The following is a 14,380-nucleotide window of genomic DNA, read 5'->3' on the forward strand; positions in this document are numbered from 1 at the left end:
TAACCCTTCGCCTCAGAATTTGTGTCTTATATATCCCATTACCTACTTGACATGGTTACTTAGATGTTCAGTAATGATCCCTAAGTTTATAATCAATCCCAGCTCTTGATTCTGTAAAGCCAGACATGGACAGCTTTCATTACCACCATCACATCTACTCTAACCAAAGTTAGTCTCGATCACTCCAATTATTTCTTAGTTCATCTTATTCCCATACTTGCTCCCCTCTAGCCACTATCTATAAAACAGGGCAATCCTTTCAAAGCCCTCGATAAATTCCCACGGCACTTAAATAACATCATGCAATAAAAGCTCCCTCCAGTCTTAATTCCTCCTACTCGTCCCTCCTCTCATGCATCTCAATCACAGTGGTCTCTTTGTTCTCAAAGTTACTTACCCGTTCCTTGCAGAACCACACTGCATGTGAGAATATTCTCTACTCTGATACCTACATGCCTCCCATCCCCCCCTAACTAAGATGGAATGTTAAATCCTTGGGATGGGGTGGAGTTTCTAAGAGTGATTTCTGAAACACTCAGAAATAACAGCATTCAGGATACAGTGTGTAATGAGGCTTTCTTTCCTGTCAGAGATGGAAGGAGAGTTAAGAATATTTTTATTTCTTTGAACTGAGGGATAAATAAAATATAATAAAGTTACTTAAATGCATGGGAAAAAGTGATAATTATTTACAAAACTGGGGTAAGAAGGAATTTATACATCATCAATAAAAAGGACCACTTGAACCAAGTGTATGTACTGACATTTTGAAAATGAAAAAAGGAATGTCAACCATCACTTACTCTTTAATTTTGATAATTTTTCAGTTTCTTTTGCCTTTCCTTTCTGCCAAAGTTTTGCCAATGCCATTTTGTACAATTCTGATCTAGCTTCCAAGCTCAATTCTGTAGCTACAGTGTCAATGCAGTTGGAATATAACCATTGTCCTCGTTTCAAGCTCTGCAGTCTAAAGTTGTGTCACAGCTGTCTCACAGCGAGGCCTTTCTTGGTTCTGATGAACTCATCTTCGTAGCACCCTTCCTTACCCAGCTTTAGTATCATATAATATTATTATCCTTAGCGTCCAAACTCTTAGTTTCATACAATTCCTGTTACTCAGGGAAATAAGAAAACAAAGCCAAAACTATGCAAATAATTTTCATCTCCTCTGTATTACTTCTCCACCCCCAGCATATTTTATGTATCATTGATTCTATTTATAAATCTGGATGGCTTTATCCTTGGCTATGACAAGTACATGGACAGGAAGGATGATGACAGTAGAGATATGGCTTATTAAATTTATTTATGTCCAAAAGTCAAGAAGTGAAACTAATCCCTTAGATGACAAGACAGAACCATGATCTAAGAAAATCCCAACAGATTTTTAACTATACTCACATTAAAAAAGATAAAATTTAGTAGTAGGTCAGGATAAATCATGGCTTCAGAAATATCACCTATTAATAAATGGAGTATGTGAAACCTAGGTAAATATAACGATGTTTATATAGACTGCATCAGCAATTTTCAAACATTTCAAAAAAAAAATGAAAGCTGCTGACTTTCGAAAGGCTAAAAACACTAGAAAAACAAAACCCACCGCTAGTATCCAAGAAAGCTTGCCACTTATTAACAATTTCAGTTCAAAAGAAAGAACTTTAACATTAGCAGAAGTACAGAATTTCATCCTGAATCACATGAGGTAACTTTTAAGAACTATATTACTCCCCTTCCTTCCCCATCTCAGAAATTGGAAAAACATTACTGTTGCTAAAGATGTGACGCAACTTCAAACTGCAAACAAAGATACACGGCTGTAAATAAGCGCCAGGTCGCCACTCCACAGCCAGACCATAACTGCAGAGCTGAATACAGACGCTAAATAAGCGACAGGTCACCACTCCACAGCCAGACCATAACTGCAGAGCTGAATACACACGGTTGTAAATAAGCGCCAGGTCGCCACTCTACAGCCAGACCATAACTGCAGAGCTGAATACAGACGCTAAATAAGCGACAGGTCGCCACTCTACAGCCAGACCATACTGCAGAGCTGAATACAGACGCTAAATAAGCGACAGGTCGCCACTCTACAGCCAGACCATAACTGCAGAGCTGAATACAGACGCTAAACTGGAAAAGAGGCACTGACTCAACTGTAATATGAAGTTGTAAATGGTAATTTTGAAAAATTTTATTGAGAAAAGTCTCAGTGTATTGTTCTTAAGACAGCAGCTACAGCTAACAGGAAGAAGTCATATAGCAAAATCAGCACTAGATTTGAGGCTGTTTATACCTTGTTATGGTTGACCATAACTTCCAATTTGTCCCCAGCTCTTTGTCCTCACTCCCTACTTTCCATCCTAACCCTTCTAACTCACATGTGTTCTACTACCCTCCCGTTTCCCTAAAGAATCCTATTTTCCTCTCACAGGCTCCTGTCTACTGCCCTAGGTTCTGTGTATGTATGCGCGCGTGAGAGAGAGATGATCAAAATATATTATGTACTCATATGAAATGTCATAACAAAAGCCATTATTATAATTAATGTCACTTATATATATAAATATTAAAAATTGCAATATGGCTCATTTTAAGTTATCTTTTGCTCCCCTGAAGAAAGACAGTTACTGTCCCAATTGATCTCACTTTGCTTCCTCCGTCTTTTCTCTCGAGTCCCTTTCTACAATATCTTGCATTGTAGGAACCCTGAGCCCTGTTGTCTTACTTTCTGAAAGGATCCTAGGTTGCTCTCCTAAACAGAAGCAATCATCCCCTAAAAGGAACGGAGCTGTCCCTTCAAGCATCAATGATTTCGTGGTGCCAACAGTACACAGCAGAACCAGATAACGATCTATCAGATCAAGTTGGCTAATACAGTTTGGTTACATCAGGTCCTGGCTCCCCACTTGATCCTTATCTTCTATAGGTCCAGAGCTACTTCAATCATTCTCCAGAAGACAGGAGTTAGTATGCAGATTCTAGTCCTTGCTAGTGTAGCCACACAGAAAAATTCCTTCCTGGTTTCACCTCTCTCTTCTCTATGCCCCTGCAGCACATGGCTCAACCTGGTCAGCTGGGACTTCCTAGGGCCTAGGACTCTGGCAACAACCTTCCATTAAACTTTTTGAAGTTAAATGGGCTTCCTTGCAAGCCCAGGGAAGGGCGCATGGAGAAGCTGGGTCTCAACAATATTAGCGATGTGCACGCTGTGCAGGCACACTGTACAGAAGACGTGTAAACTGCTTCCAACACCAGCATTTTGTCAATGTCAATAAGGGAATAGGTATCATCAGTAAACTTACAGGAAAAGATTAAGTTAAAAGACAAGAGTCCAGTTACAGACTAAACAATTCGGAAACGTGTGTCACAGAAACAGATATTTACTAACTCTGGGCTTCAATTTTTTTTTTCAAATTTTAAAAAGAGAGCTTACTAAAAATAATATGTGCTTTACCTGCATGTAGAGATATTGACCATGTGTGTTCCTGGGGTCGCGTCCAGAAGAGGGTGCCTGACTCCTAAAGCTGGAATTGCAGGCGGTTGTGAGGCACTACATGGAAGCTGCGAACTAAACCTGGATCTTCCACAAGAGCAGTTAGCAATCTTAGCTGCCGAGCCACTTCTCCACCCCTTAGTTTTTCAACTTTAATTGTATAACATGATACCTTGATTAAAAAAAATATTGCAAAAACTGCCATTTCGTAGGTGTTGCATGCAGGTAACACCATGCCCCCGAAGAGAAATGTCTCCTGCAGCGTTTACTACTAATGCACTAATGGGTACCTGTTCTCTGCATGTCTCACGTGGTTTTCCGTTCTGTGCAATGCTTGAGATTCCTTCCTGCTTCATTTTAGTCACTCTTCGTCTGTAGGTAATTTATATGAGCTTAGCCTTCCTCCTGTTAGCTTCTTTTATGCTTTTATTTGACATGGAAGTGGGTGTCATACATTTTGGCTATGCTACTTTGCCTTAAAAAACTACATATCCTGTTGCACAATCATTTTAGCCAAAACAGTTAATATATCCAGTTTAATCAATCACAGATGTTTTCTTATTCTTTTTATACCACAAAAACTGAACACATTACTGAACACATCCCTCATAAAACACTAGAGCAAATCAAAGCTCACTTTGCCATGGGCAATTACTAGAAATCTTCATTGTTAAAGAAAATTAAAAGAGGCCGGGCGGTGGTGGCGCACGCCTTTAATCCCAGCACTTGGGAGGCAGAGGCAGGCGGATCTCTGTGAGTTCGAAACCAGCCTGGTCTACAAGAGCTAGTTCCAGGACAGGCTCCAAAACCACAGAGAAACCCTGTCTCGAAACCCCCCCCCCCCCAAAAAAAAGAAAGAAAGAAAAATAAAAGAGAAAAGATGGTCTAGGGCTTTTACTCCACTAAACATGCCCCATTTTTTGTGTGAAAGAGATCAATGTTTAATGCTTTAATCATTGTCTACTCAAACACTGGTGGTATATAGCTAATTCAGAATAATTTACAGCTTTACCGATATTTTACAACTTACCATGACCTATCATATTCTTACTAGAATAGGCATTGCTTAGCAACCTTATGTTTAAGACAGAAGACAAAAATCATTATGCATCAATTAGTAAAAATATTTATCAGGAACAGAATTTTGTTGAGTGGATAAACCATACAAGGTCCGATTAAAGGACTTGCCAGGCATGTAAGAAGACCAGACAGGGCTCAGATCACCAGAGCCCATGCAAATGCTGAGTGGGCATGAAGATACAGTAATGTGGGGGAAGATATATTAGTCTTAAAAGGTAAAGACGGGATCCCTGGAACAAGCTGTCTAGTCAGACTAACCTTATTCATAAGCTCTGGTTTCAATGGAGGCACGCTGCCTCAAAATTAACAATGTAGAAAAGCAATCAAGGAACATTTTAACCTCAGGTCTCCATGTGCACAGGCAATGCATGCTCTGACACATGTAAACATGCATACAAACCGCGCACACACACACACACACACACACACACACACACACACACACTGTAAACCCATATAGATAAGAAGTTCAAATACAGAGCTTTTACCACCAGAGGAGCAATATCTGATTACTAGCAGATGCAGTAATAAATCCAAGATCTGATTCCCCCCCAGTAAATAAAAAGAAATGAGAAAGTGAAACACAGAATTTTGAGAACCATCTGCATTAGCATGCAGAACTGATATAAATATTCACAATGTAGATCTCATTATTCTAACGCTAATATAAGAAACAAGAAGATTCCACACAGAATTATTTTAGGGTACCATAAAATTTATTAGTAAAATGTATTTAAATTTTTACTGAGTAAAATTCACACATGGAATTTAATCATGAATTTTAAAAACTGGCTAAAATCTAAGCCTGACATAGTGGCGAACACCTTTTATCCCAGCACTCAGGAGGCAGAGGCAGGTAGATCTCGGAGTTTGAGGCAGCCTATCTACAGAGCAAGTTCTAGAACAGCCAGAGCTGCACAGAGAAACCCTGTCTCTAAAAAAACCAACTAATAAAGCTTGGCGGTAGTGGCACATGCCTTTGATGCCAGCACAGGAAGCTCTCGGGAAGCAGAGGCAGCAGATCTCCGAGTTCTAGGCCAGCTTGGACTACACATACAGAGTGAGTTTCAGGACAGCCATGGCTACAGAGACACCCTGTCTTGAACCCACCTCCCCACCATGAAAAAACAAAAAATTGGCTAAAATCTAACACATTCTAAAAATAACATTAAGATTGAGAATAAAAAAATAAGTTATATTTTAACAAAACGCCCATTTTAAAGTAAAATAAGCCTCCCCAAATAAGTTATCAAAAGATAAGTTCTAGTATAAGTTGAGAAGAATATAATTCACTAAAGAAAAACAAACATCAAGTTCTGGTATGTACATTTTATTTTTAACACAGGTTATAGAGTTGACCACACTATAAAATAGTACTGAATGTCAGAACATAATACATTTTGGTTATTAATAAGTAGGGAAGCCAGTCTTTTTTCACAAAAAGCATGATTGAAGATATTTTTCCTTAGTCTATAAAACTTAAGTTCCATTTCAGTATAATTAATAATTTATAACACAACACAAGGAGTAAATTAATACAACTGTTGAGAATCGAGTTTAAAAAAGAAAAAAGCCCACTCAAGGTGTGTGGAGATGTTCTGTATATCTGTGCAGGCAGAGGACTAGGGCACACACGTGGGAAAGATCACAGTGCTGTACAGATTCTGGTTTTGTTTGGCTCTACCTTCCACTGCTTACCGGCAGACAAGGCAGCCAACTTTGTTGGTGTTAGCATCTTCTTGGTTTCCATTAAGCCCACTTACAACTCCTGTTTCAGGACCCCAAAGTTTTGTAATACTCACAAAAGAAAGAACTAAAAGCATCCCTGGTCTTATTTTAAAAAAACAAACAAACAAAAAAACAGTGGTCAAAACAAAACAAAACCTTGCTATTTCTCAGTGATTTCCTCCGTCTCTGAAGGCTAAGTACACAGGATTATGTCCATAAAGACTTAGATTCTTATTTATAATGAATGTAGTTCTCACATTATGCCTCCACCTGCCCCTCCTCATCCTCTTCATTCTATTGCCTGCGTGTCAAATACCATGCGCTTCAGATTCAAATCATCTTCAAGGGTGTATTTTCAAATAAACGTATTGTCTGCACCCACAAATTCCTCTCCGACGGTTGAATTTTCATCAGCAGAATAAAAACCAATCAATTTCTGAAACTGAAATATACCCGGCCTATTTTTTGTTTTGTTAGCTTTAAGCGTATCCTAATGTATTCCCTTAGGAACAAGAACGCATTACCCACCCAGTGGAAAAAATAATTCCACTGGTTCATTTCCCTGCTAAACAACAGCTTCCCTGTAGGCCCTACCTAGCCCAGCTTTCATTGTCACCTAGTAATTTTATAGTGATCACCTTGGCAGACTTGGACTCTAGCAGGTACAGCCTGTCTTTTCTATATTTTGGGAGAAAAAAAAACAGTAAAACTACTCAAGACCAGAAAACAGAGATCATATGACTTAGGACACATTTCCTTGTCTTCCCTTCCGCGTCAGCGCAGCTGCTATTTCTTCCCCTTGAATAAAATGGAAGGGAACCAGATCCAAACGCCACAACTGAATCTTGGGACAATGAAGCCCACAGGAAGCCACTCGCTCCTCCCGCGGGTTTACTACCCAGCCGGAGGCGACGTGGGGTGCAGTCGCCGGGGAGGCTGCGTGACAGCACGGCTTCCACGCCCTCCCGACACCACCCCAAGGCTCGTCGTCCGACACCCCCCACCCCCGCCTCACACCCCGAAAGCAACCCTACAAAAGGGATGGGCGCCCCGGAAAACTCGTTCCCTGGATGCTCCGCCCGCAGCGTCTGCCGAAATCTCCGGCGGCGGCTGCACAAAGCCAGGAGCCAGCCCTAGAGGAGCGGGCGCACCGAAGGGAAGCCGGCCCGGGGCGTCCGGCCGCAGTCCGTGGGGGAGGGGACGGGAGGGGACCGGAGGGCGGCGTCCGCGCGGGGCGTCCGCGCTGCCCCCTCGGCCTCCGGGCTCTCACGCCACCCCGCCGCGGGCCGCGCCCGGACCCCCGGCAGCAGGAGCAGAGCACGGAGACGACGACGACGTGCAGAATCCCGGGCCGCGCCGACCCCGAGCGCATCACTTACCCCTCACCGCGGAGAGGGACCGGACCGGGAGGCGGGGCGCGCGGCGCGTCCCGTCAGTCTCTGCCACGCTGTCCTCCCCCCACCCCGTCGCCGTTGTCGTCGTCGCCGCCGCCGTGGACTCGGGCCCCCTCGGTTCCGCTGGGCAATAACGTTATTCCACACACGCCCCACACATAGCGGGAACGGCAGCGAGCGGCCGCTCAGTGCGCAGGCGCTTCGCGAAGGGCAAGGCGCCAGGCCCTCTCCCTCCTCTAGCCGGGGCCTAGCGACGCCTCACTGCGCAGGGTCAGACCCAGACAATGAAAGGGGGCTTTGAGGAGGGTCTCACCCACACGCTCCCTCAGCTGCCCACTGCGCAGGCGTGCTCGCAAGAGCCGCTTGAACAATAAAGAGCTGCCTGGCTCGAGTAGGACCGCAACCAACGCGGACTACGATTCCCAGCGGGCAGCGCGCCAACTCCACGCGGAGGGCGGGGCGCTGGGCATGCTAGGAGTTGTAGTGTCCGCCGCCTTCACATTCTGGCTGTTTGGAAGGTTGACAGCTTCATTTTCGAGAGAGAAATAATTTTGACAGTAATCCTAACTTAACCAGAGTTCACAGTGAATCCTTAAGAGGGCTCAGGGATCAACTCCACAAACGACCCACTGTGAAGAGTTGAGGCCTTCACTGGGCCTCTTCTGTCAGCCTGTCGATCCAGGTGGCAGGAGGATGGCAGGACAGTGGGACTAATTCAAATTGGGCAAAAGGGAAAGGGCGCGGCCTGCCAGTCCGTCTCTTGGCAACGGGCTCAGGCCGCTAAACTGCCGGCGAAGCGCCTTGAGCGCTTAGCCCTCTGGGAATCGTAGTGTAGCTGGAGGACTCACAGGATTCTAGAAACAGCAGCTTTGAGCCTGCGAACTACAACTCCCGACGATCACCATGAGGGCCAGGGGATAGGAAGAGCCCCCAGGAGCTCAGTCCGGGGTTCCTGGCTCCCTAGTGACAGCAGCGACAGGAAGCAGACAGGCAACCCCCAACCCCCAGCGCTAGGCCTGCCCTCGGAGGGGTGCACTGGACACTTTCCCGCGTAACTCCCATCTCTGACCCCATGGCAAAGTCCCCAGGGAACTCTACCCTGGAGAACAGTCTGGGGCAATACCAACGGAGTCTCCGGGGTGAGTTCCTCCGAATCTCAGTGCCTAGCTCCTAGGTACCCTGAGCTATAATGGGTGGTTTTCCTAACACTTTCCTTGAGCACCAGCCAGGCTGTGGAGAAAGAAGACGGTGCTGCTTTGATCTCAAGGATGAAATAGTTTGATTTTGGTGGTAGGGTTAAGTAAGCAGCGTTGTTACCTCTGATTCTTATGGTAACCTGACCCAACAGGGTACCTACATCTTAATTTAGGTGTCGTCTGTCCACTAGTACCAGTACAAACTGTGGACATCTCTATGCCACTTTTATCCTGTTACCATACTTTGCTGTTTAATCCAATAAATTTCTTATTCATATTTTTTACACATTCAAATCCTGGTTTAGTTTATTGACTCTTATGAGATCAAAAACAAAACACTAGTAGTTATTTATAATTATATAGTATTTATTGATCTACATTATTTCCATATACAAAGTATTTAAAACTTTATCTTACTAATGTTCCCATTTTACATGCCAAGAAATCAAAGCTCAGAGAGGTTGAGTTGTAGGCCATAACCCACACAGTTGTTTGGTTAGTGGCAAAGGTAGGTGTTGAATTCAGGCCTATCCACCTTCAAAACCTATGTCTCTTTTACTAATCAAGTCATAATTACTGTTACTGAAGAGCTATTTAGTTCAATCACGTTTTTTTTTCTGAGCAAAACACCAGAGGAATGATTATTTGTTTAAGTAGTGTCCATACTTATATTTAGCTCTGTTATCTTGACAACGTATATAACCTCAGGAAACTTGAGACCTTGCTCTGCTGAAGCTATAGTGTCAGCTACACCTGGTTATTGTGGGGAACAAATGAACAAAATAAATATTAATAAGTGTTAGAATGCTTGTCTGGCTTGTGGAAAGGAAGGAAGAAGAGATGGGCATATAGTAAATGTGGGGCATATAAAGTAAAAAAAATCACTAAAGACTTTATTCTCTTGGTTGTGATGCACTTTTTTCTATTCTGCATTTTCATTACTGCATAGGTTATGGCCAACAGTTAAAGTGTTTGAATCATTTATAGCGTGATTTATTCAGCAAATACTAATTGAATGCCTGATTTGGGTTGCTCATACTAGGTCGTGAATTTGCAGTGAGTCCCTATCGCTGTGGAGTCTTTGGCTCATGGGGAACGACGATAAACAACGCAATTGCAGGTTGCTATGTTTTTTCAAGGGTGACAACCCGTGCTCGACACATAAATGCTCATTAAATGTTGGTCGCTAATTTTTGCTTCCTTCAAAATTAAAAAAAATGAGGAGACTGGAAAGTTTATCTCCTTGTGACTCTTGACTTTGTAGGCTTGTATCTTTTGGTGTTTATTGTCTATATCTATTGGTAGTGTTATGGACTGTCAGCATCCTCATGTTCAAACTATAGGATGAAGGAGTTAAACGCCGTCCTCAGCCTATTGGCATGTCCAGAGTTGTTGGATACCCAAGAAACTGGTTCTAATTTTTTATTTGGAATCAAGAAAAATACTGTGCTCAGGGATATAAATGGTTGTAATTGTTTCAGATTGGTAAATTTTTCTGATTTTTTTTTGTGGTTTCATCTAGTACTTTTGCGACATAATTTTGGGTCTTTATTTAACCCCTGGGAAACTATTTAATATTAATCATTTTGATATAGCTACATGATTGATCTGACTGGGGCAGCAGGGAATGAAGAAATGACAGGTTCTATCCAGATGCTGTGGGCCATGGACTCAGTTGGAGAAGCTACAATGGTGGTCTGGAAACTCAGGAGGAGTAGGGGGTTTCTGTAGATGAGCAGTCTGGGGCTGCAGTCCTCTGGGATGAGGAAGCTGTGGTCTATAATTCCTGTATGTACTGGTTTTAGCAAAAGATCAGCTGTATCCATAATTTGACCAGGGGAATCTTCGCCATTCTCCAGAGTCTGACCTGGGGAAGGCCTTGGCCGTTCCGATGGGTCTGAGGCACTGGAATCCTTGACATGGCTGTGCTCATGTCAAACATACACATTCATGCAGGACTTTATCTGCTCCCCACACTTTGAGGGGTGCTTTAATATTAAACATTTTGATATAGTCATAGGGCTGATTTCAAACTAATTTCAAAGAAGTAGGTACTTGACTTGATGAAATAGCATTGGTCTAGCCTGGAAAAGGTCCTGAGTTCAATTGCCAGCACCATAAAAAAATTAAGTATTGTAGTAATATGTGTAATAATACTGCTATTGCTTCCAGTAATTATAGCATGAATTCCTAATTAAAATAAATGTAAATTTTATAATTAGTGTTAAGGTCAAACACATTTCACCAATGGCAAACGTGAGATATAGAAAAAGATGAACATTTGAAAACGATCATGCCATAGCTTTAACAACTTGATTTTCTCCTGGTTTTCAGGAAGTATTATTTATTGATTTGGTGGCTTCTTGTATTAGCATATACAACAATATTTAGAAGGAAAAAAAACAGGTCAAACATCAATCACCACTTTCAGAGAGGGTTTTTGGTTTTTCAAGACAGGGTTTCTCTATGTAGTCCTGGAACTAGCTCTGTATACCAGGCTGACCTCAAACTCAGAGATCCACTGCCTCCTGAGTGCTGGGATTAAAGATGCATACCACCACCACCCAGCAAGAATAACTCCCTTTAAAGTCAACTTTTGTTTCTGGATAGTCAAACATTGGTGAATATGATGTCATTTGTTATTTCAAGAGTGCCCAATATTTAAGAGTAGTGTTATAAAATGTCTTCCCTAGTTCATGTACACTGGAAGACAAGTCAAGTATTGGTCTTCTATTCCTATTTATTCCTGAGACTTTTTACTAATTGCTAGTGTCTCTTCGTTTTATGAATGAGCCATATGAACATTCAAGTTTCCAGCATGGTCAAAGTGAGCGTCTTGCTGGTGTCCCGGGAGCCACAGAGCTGAGTGTAGAACTAGAAGGGAATTTTAAGGCGTCCTAGCAGTGTGATTAGGTGTCCATTTTCCTAAGGTGGGCATCAGTCAAGGTACACAGTGGATGGGAGACATATTTGTAACTAGGGAATGTAGCAACGGCATCTGCTTCCTCTGTTTCAGCCCCCATAATGATGTGTTTAGCACTGGCCCCCGGGTGGTGGCCCTGTTTTTGGAGGTTGCAGGATGTTTGGGGTGAGAGCCCCAGCATAGCATCACTCCATGTTACCTGGGCTAACATGATAGATTGTCTCCCGTTATTCCTTCCTTTGGGTTGCCTGTGGCCTGGGTGAGAAACTGCGGAAGAGACTGTGTGGCACACACCTGTATTCCTGTTACTTGGGAGGTTGAAGCAGGAGGCTAAGCTCTTTGCTTCTTGGTTGTCTACAGTAGGAGCAGGCTGAGAGTTCCTGCCCCCAGAACCTGAGCGGCAGCCCTGGGCCATCTCAGCCAGGATACCAAGGGACCTTAGAATTGTGAGTAAAACTCCTTCTCAAGTTGCGTCTGTGGGATAGTGAGTCCCAGTAATGAGAAAAGTAACTAATGCATTGTTCAATTTAAATTTCGTGGATTGCTCTGGGGTGTAACCCTGCAGTAGAGCAGCTGCCTGGTGAATGAAGGGTCGGTTCAACCTCCACCATTGAAATAAATGATTAAGTAATTTCAGTGCATAACCGTGTAAGGACACGAGATGAAATCAACGAGGTTATAGCCAAGAAAGTGATAGAAAGTCAGAACTGCAATTAACCCTGGATGTCTTAGGCGTCACGCATATGAGCAATCTGTTCCAGTATTTAAAGAGAGTGAGGCCAGGCGATGGTGGCGCACGCCTTTAATCCCTGCACTTGGGAGGTACAGGCAGGCAAATCTTTGTAAGTTCGATGCCAGCCTGGTCTACAAGAGCTAGTTCCAGAACAGGCTCCAAAGCTACCGAGAAACCCTGTCACGAAAAACAAAAACAAAAACAAACAAACAAATAAAAAGGGGGGGGGGACGTGAGATTGCAAGGCAGTGTGTCTGTTCCCACCCACAGAACCATGCCGCATTCCTGGTACAGCGTGTGGAGTACATGCAGCTAGCAACAGCACCTTTCTCACCTGATCAGACGATTCCTCTCCACCTTAGGCTGAGTGGACAGACTGTTCACACAAGCTTGTCTGTGACAGGTACACATACATGTGTGTCTTTAGACACACCCTGTATGTAGTTCTCCCCTTTGCCTTCACAACATTGGTATGCAATCTGTGGAGAATATGACAAAGTCAGGAGAGAATGTGTGACTAGGAGCCAGATCACTGAACTTTGCCGATTAGCAACTGTGTGACCTTGGATAGGTTAATAAGTTGGGTCTGGATTTCTGCTTCCTCATCTGTAAAGTTAGAAGCTTGGACTAGATGTGAGAATTGTTGCCTGTAGGAGCCAAGGCAACCAAGTGTGGAAGGGACTTGCTGAAAGACACTAGGGAAAGGGTCAGCTTCTGTGCCCTGTGCTTTGCGTTCTCTTCCTGGCTTCCTTCTCCCCCACTTCTTCCTTCCTTGTGCTCCTTCTCTAAGAAGAAAGCCAAGCGTAAACGCCTAAGAGCCTAGTGTTCCCTGTCACCTGGAGAACTGGTGACCGTCTCAGTGCTCTGAAGGATAGACATTGTGCTCAAGTCTTACGAAATTCCAAGTAAGGAGTCACTGGAGTGGGCAGTAAAAGTGAGGCGGGGCCTGTGGCTAGAGCACTAATCTTGAGGAAGGTCCTTTCTTTGTATTTGGTGTACTTGGAGAAAACTAGGGATAATGTTGATGGGAGATGTTTTTCCTGGATATAGGGAAGAATTCACATCTGCAGAAGGGTTGTGTAATAACACTAGTAACTGAGAGGTTTGCAGCTAGCAATGATGTCATCAGGATCTTTGGCCCACTTAAGAACACATGTTTATCTTCAGGGAAAGTTTCTCTTTTTCTCAGATTTACACACAAAAAACTTACATTTCTTCTTTTCTATTTCCATAAATATTTCTTAATATTTTTATTCTTTGCCACGTATTATTTGTCTGTAGGTATACACACACACACACACACACACACACACACACACACACACATGTATACTTCGGGAGATCTAAAAATTAATTATGAATGTTTTTTATTATATTTTCATGTTTTTAGTGGCTTCTTTGTTTTTGTTTTACTAGAACAAAAATCAATAAGCAAGGCATAGTGAAATATGCCTGTCATTTGAGTGTTGATGAAGCTGAGGCAGGAGGAGTTCTAGTTCAAGGCTACCCTTTGTAATTGAAAACAAACAAGCAAAAATCTCAATTTCTTTATCTTCTACTGACGAGGTCAAAGACAAGATTTAACAACAGACAGAAAGGACACTTCGTGGAAGTCACCCCAAACCATTACTGTAACCATGTTACTTTGCTGTGTTCTTGGAAAGAGGATGCCAAGCTATTGGGATAATGAGAAAAATTATATTTGCTCAGAATCTTTAAAGATCTGTACTTCAATGACAGTACCAGTGCATGGCACAGTTTTCACGTGAGTCCAAAGAAAGGTTCCTGAAGTGCACTCTGCACACATCTCAGCAGACTGGATCGTGA

At 42.9% G+C, this 14,380-nt stretch overlaps 2 protein-coding genes across 14 annotated transcripts in view; one reads left to right on the top strand and one right to left on the bottom strand.

The window, feature by feature from the left end:
• Positions 1-7,820, bottom strand: part of Cep170 (centrosomal protein 170) — an 85,743-nt gene extending 77,923 nt beyond the window's left edge. For all 10 annotated transcript variants that reach the window (XM_041635272.1, XM_041635271.1, XM_041635269.1 and 7 more), the window contains exon 1: positions 7,687-7,820. The gene's annotated coding sequence lies outside the window, so the exon portion shown is untranslated. The remainder of the gene's footprint in view (positions 1-7,686) is intronic.
• An 803-nt stretch (positions 7,821-8,623) lies between these two features.
• Positions 8,624-14,380, top strand: part of Sdccag8 (SHH signaling and ciliogenesis regulator SDCCAG8) — a 191,779-nt gene continuing 186,022 nt past the window's right edge. For all 4 annotated transcript variants that reach the window (XM_041635410.1, XM_041635412.1, XM_041635411.1 and 1 more), the window contains exon 1: positions 8,624-8,840. In XM_041635410.1, coding sequence (XP_041491344.1) covers positions 8,774-8,840 — 67 coding nt within the window. In that variant the 5' untranslated portion in view covers positions 8,624-8,773. The remainder of the gene's footprint in view (positions 8,841-14,380) is intronic.

This window comes from Microtus oregoni, unplaced genomic scaffold (assembly GCF_018167655.1).
Source record: "Microtus oregoni isolate MIOR12 unplaced genomic scaffold, Mior012 000047F_ref0000412, whole genome shotgun sequence".
Classification (NCBI taxonomy): Eukaryota; Metazoa; Chordata; class Mammalia; order Rodentia; family Cricetidae; genus Microtus; species Microtus oregoni.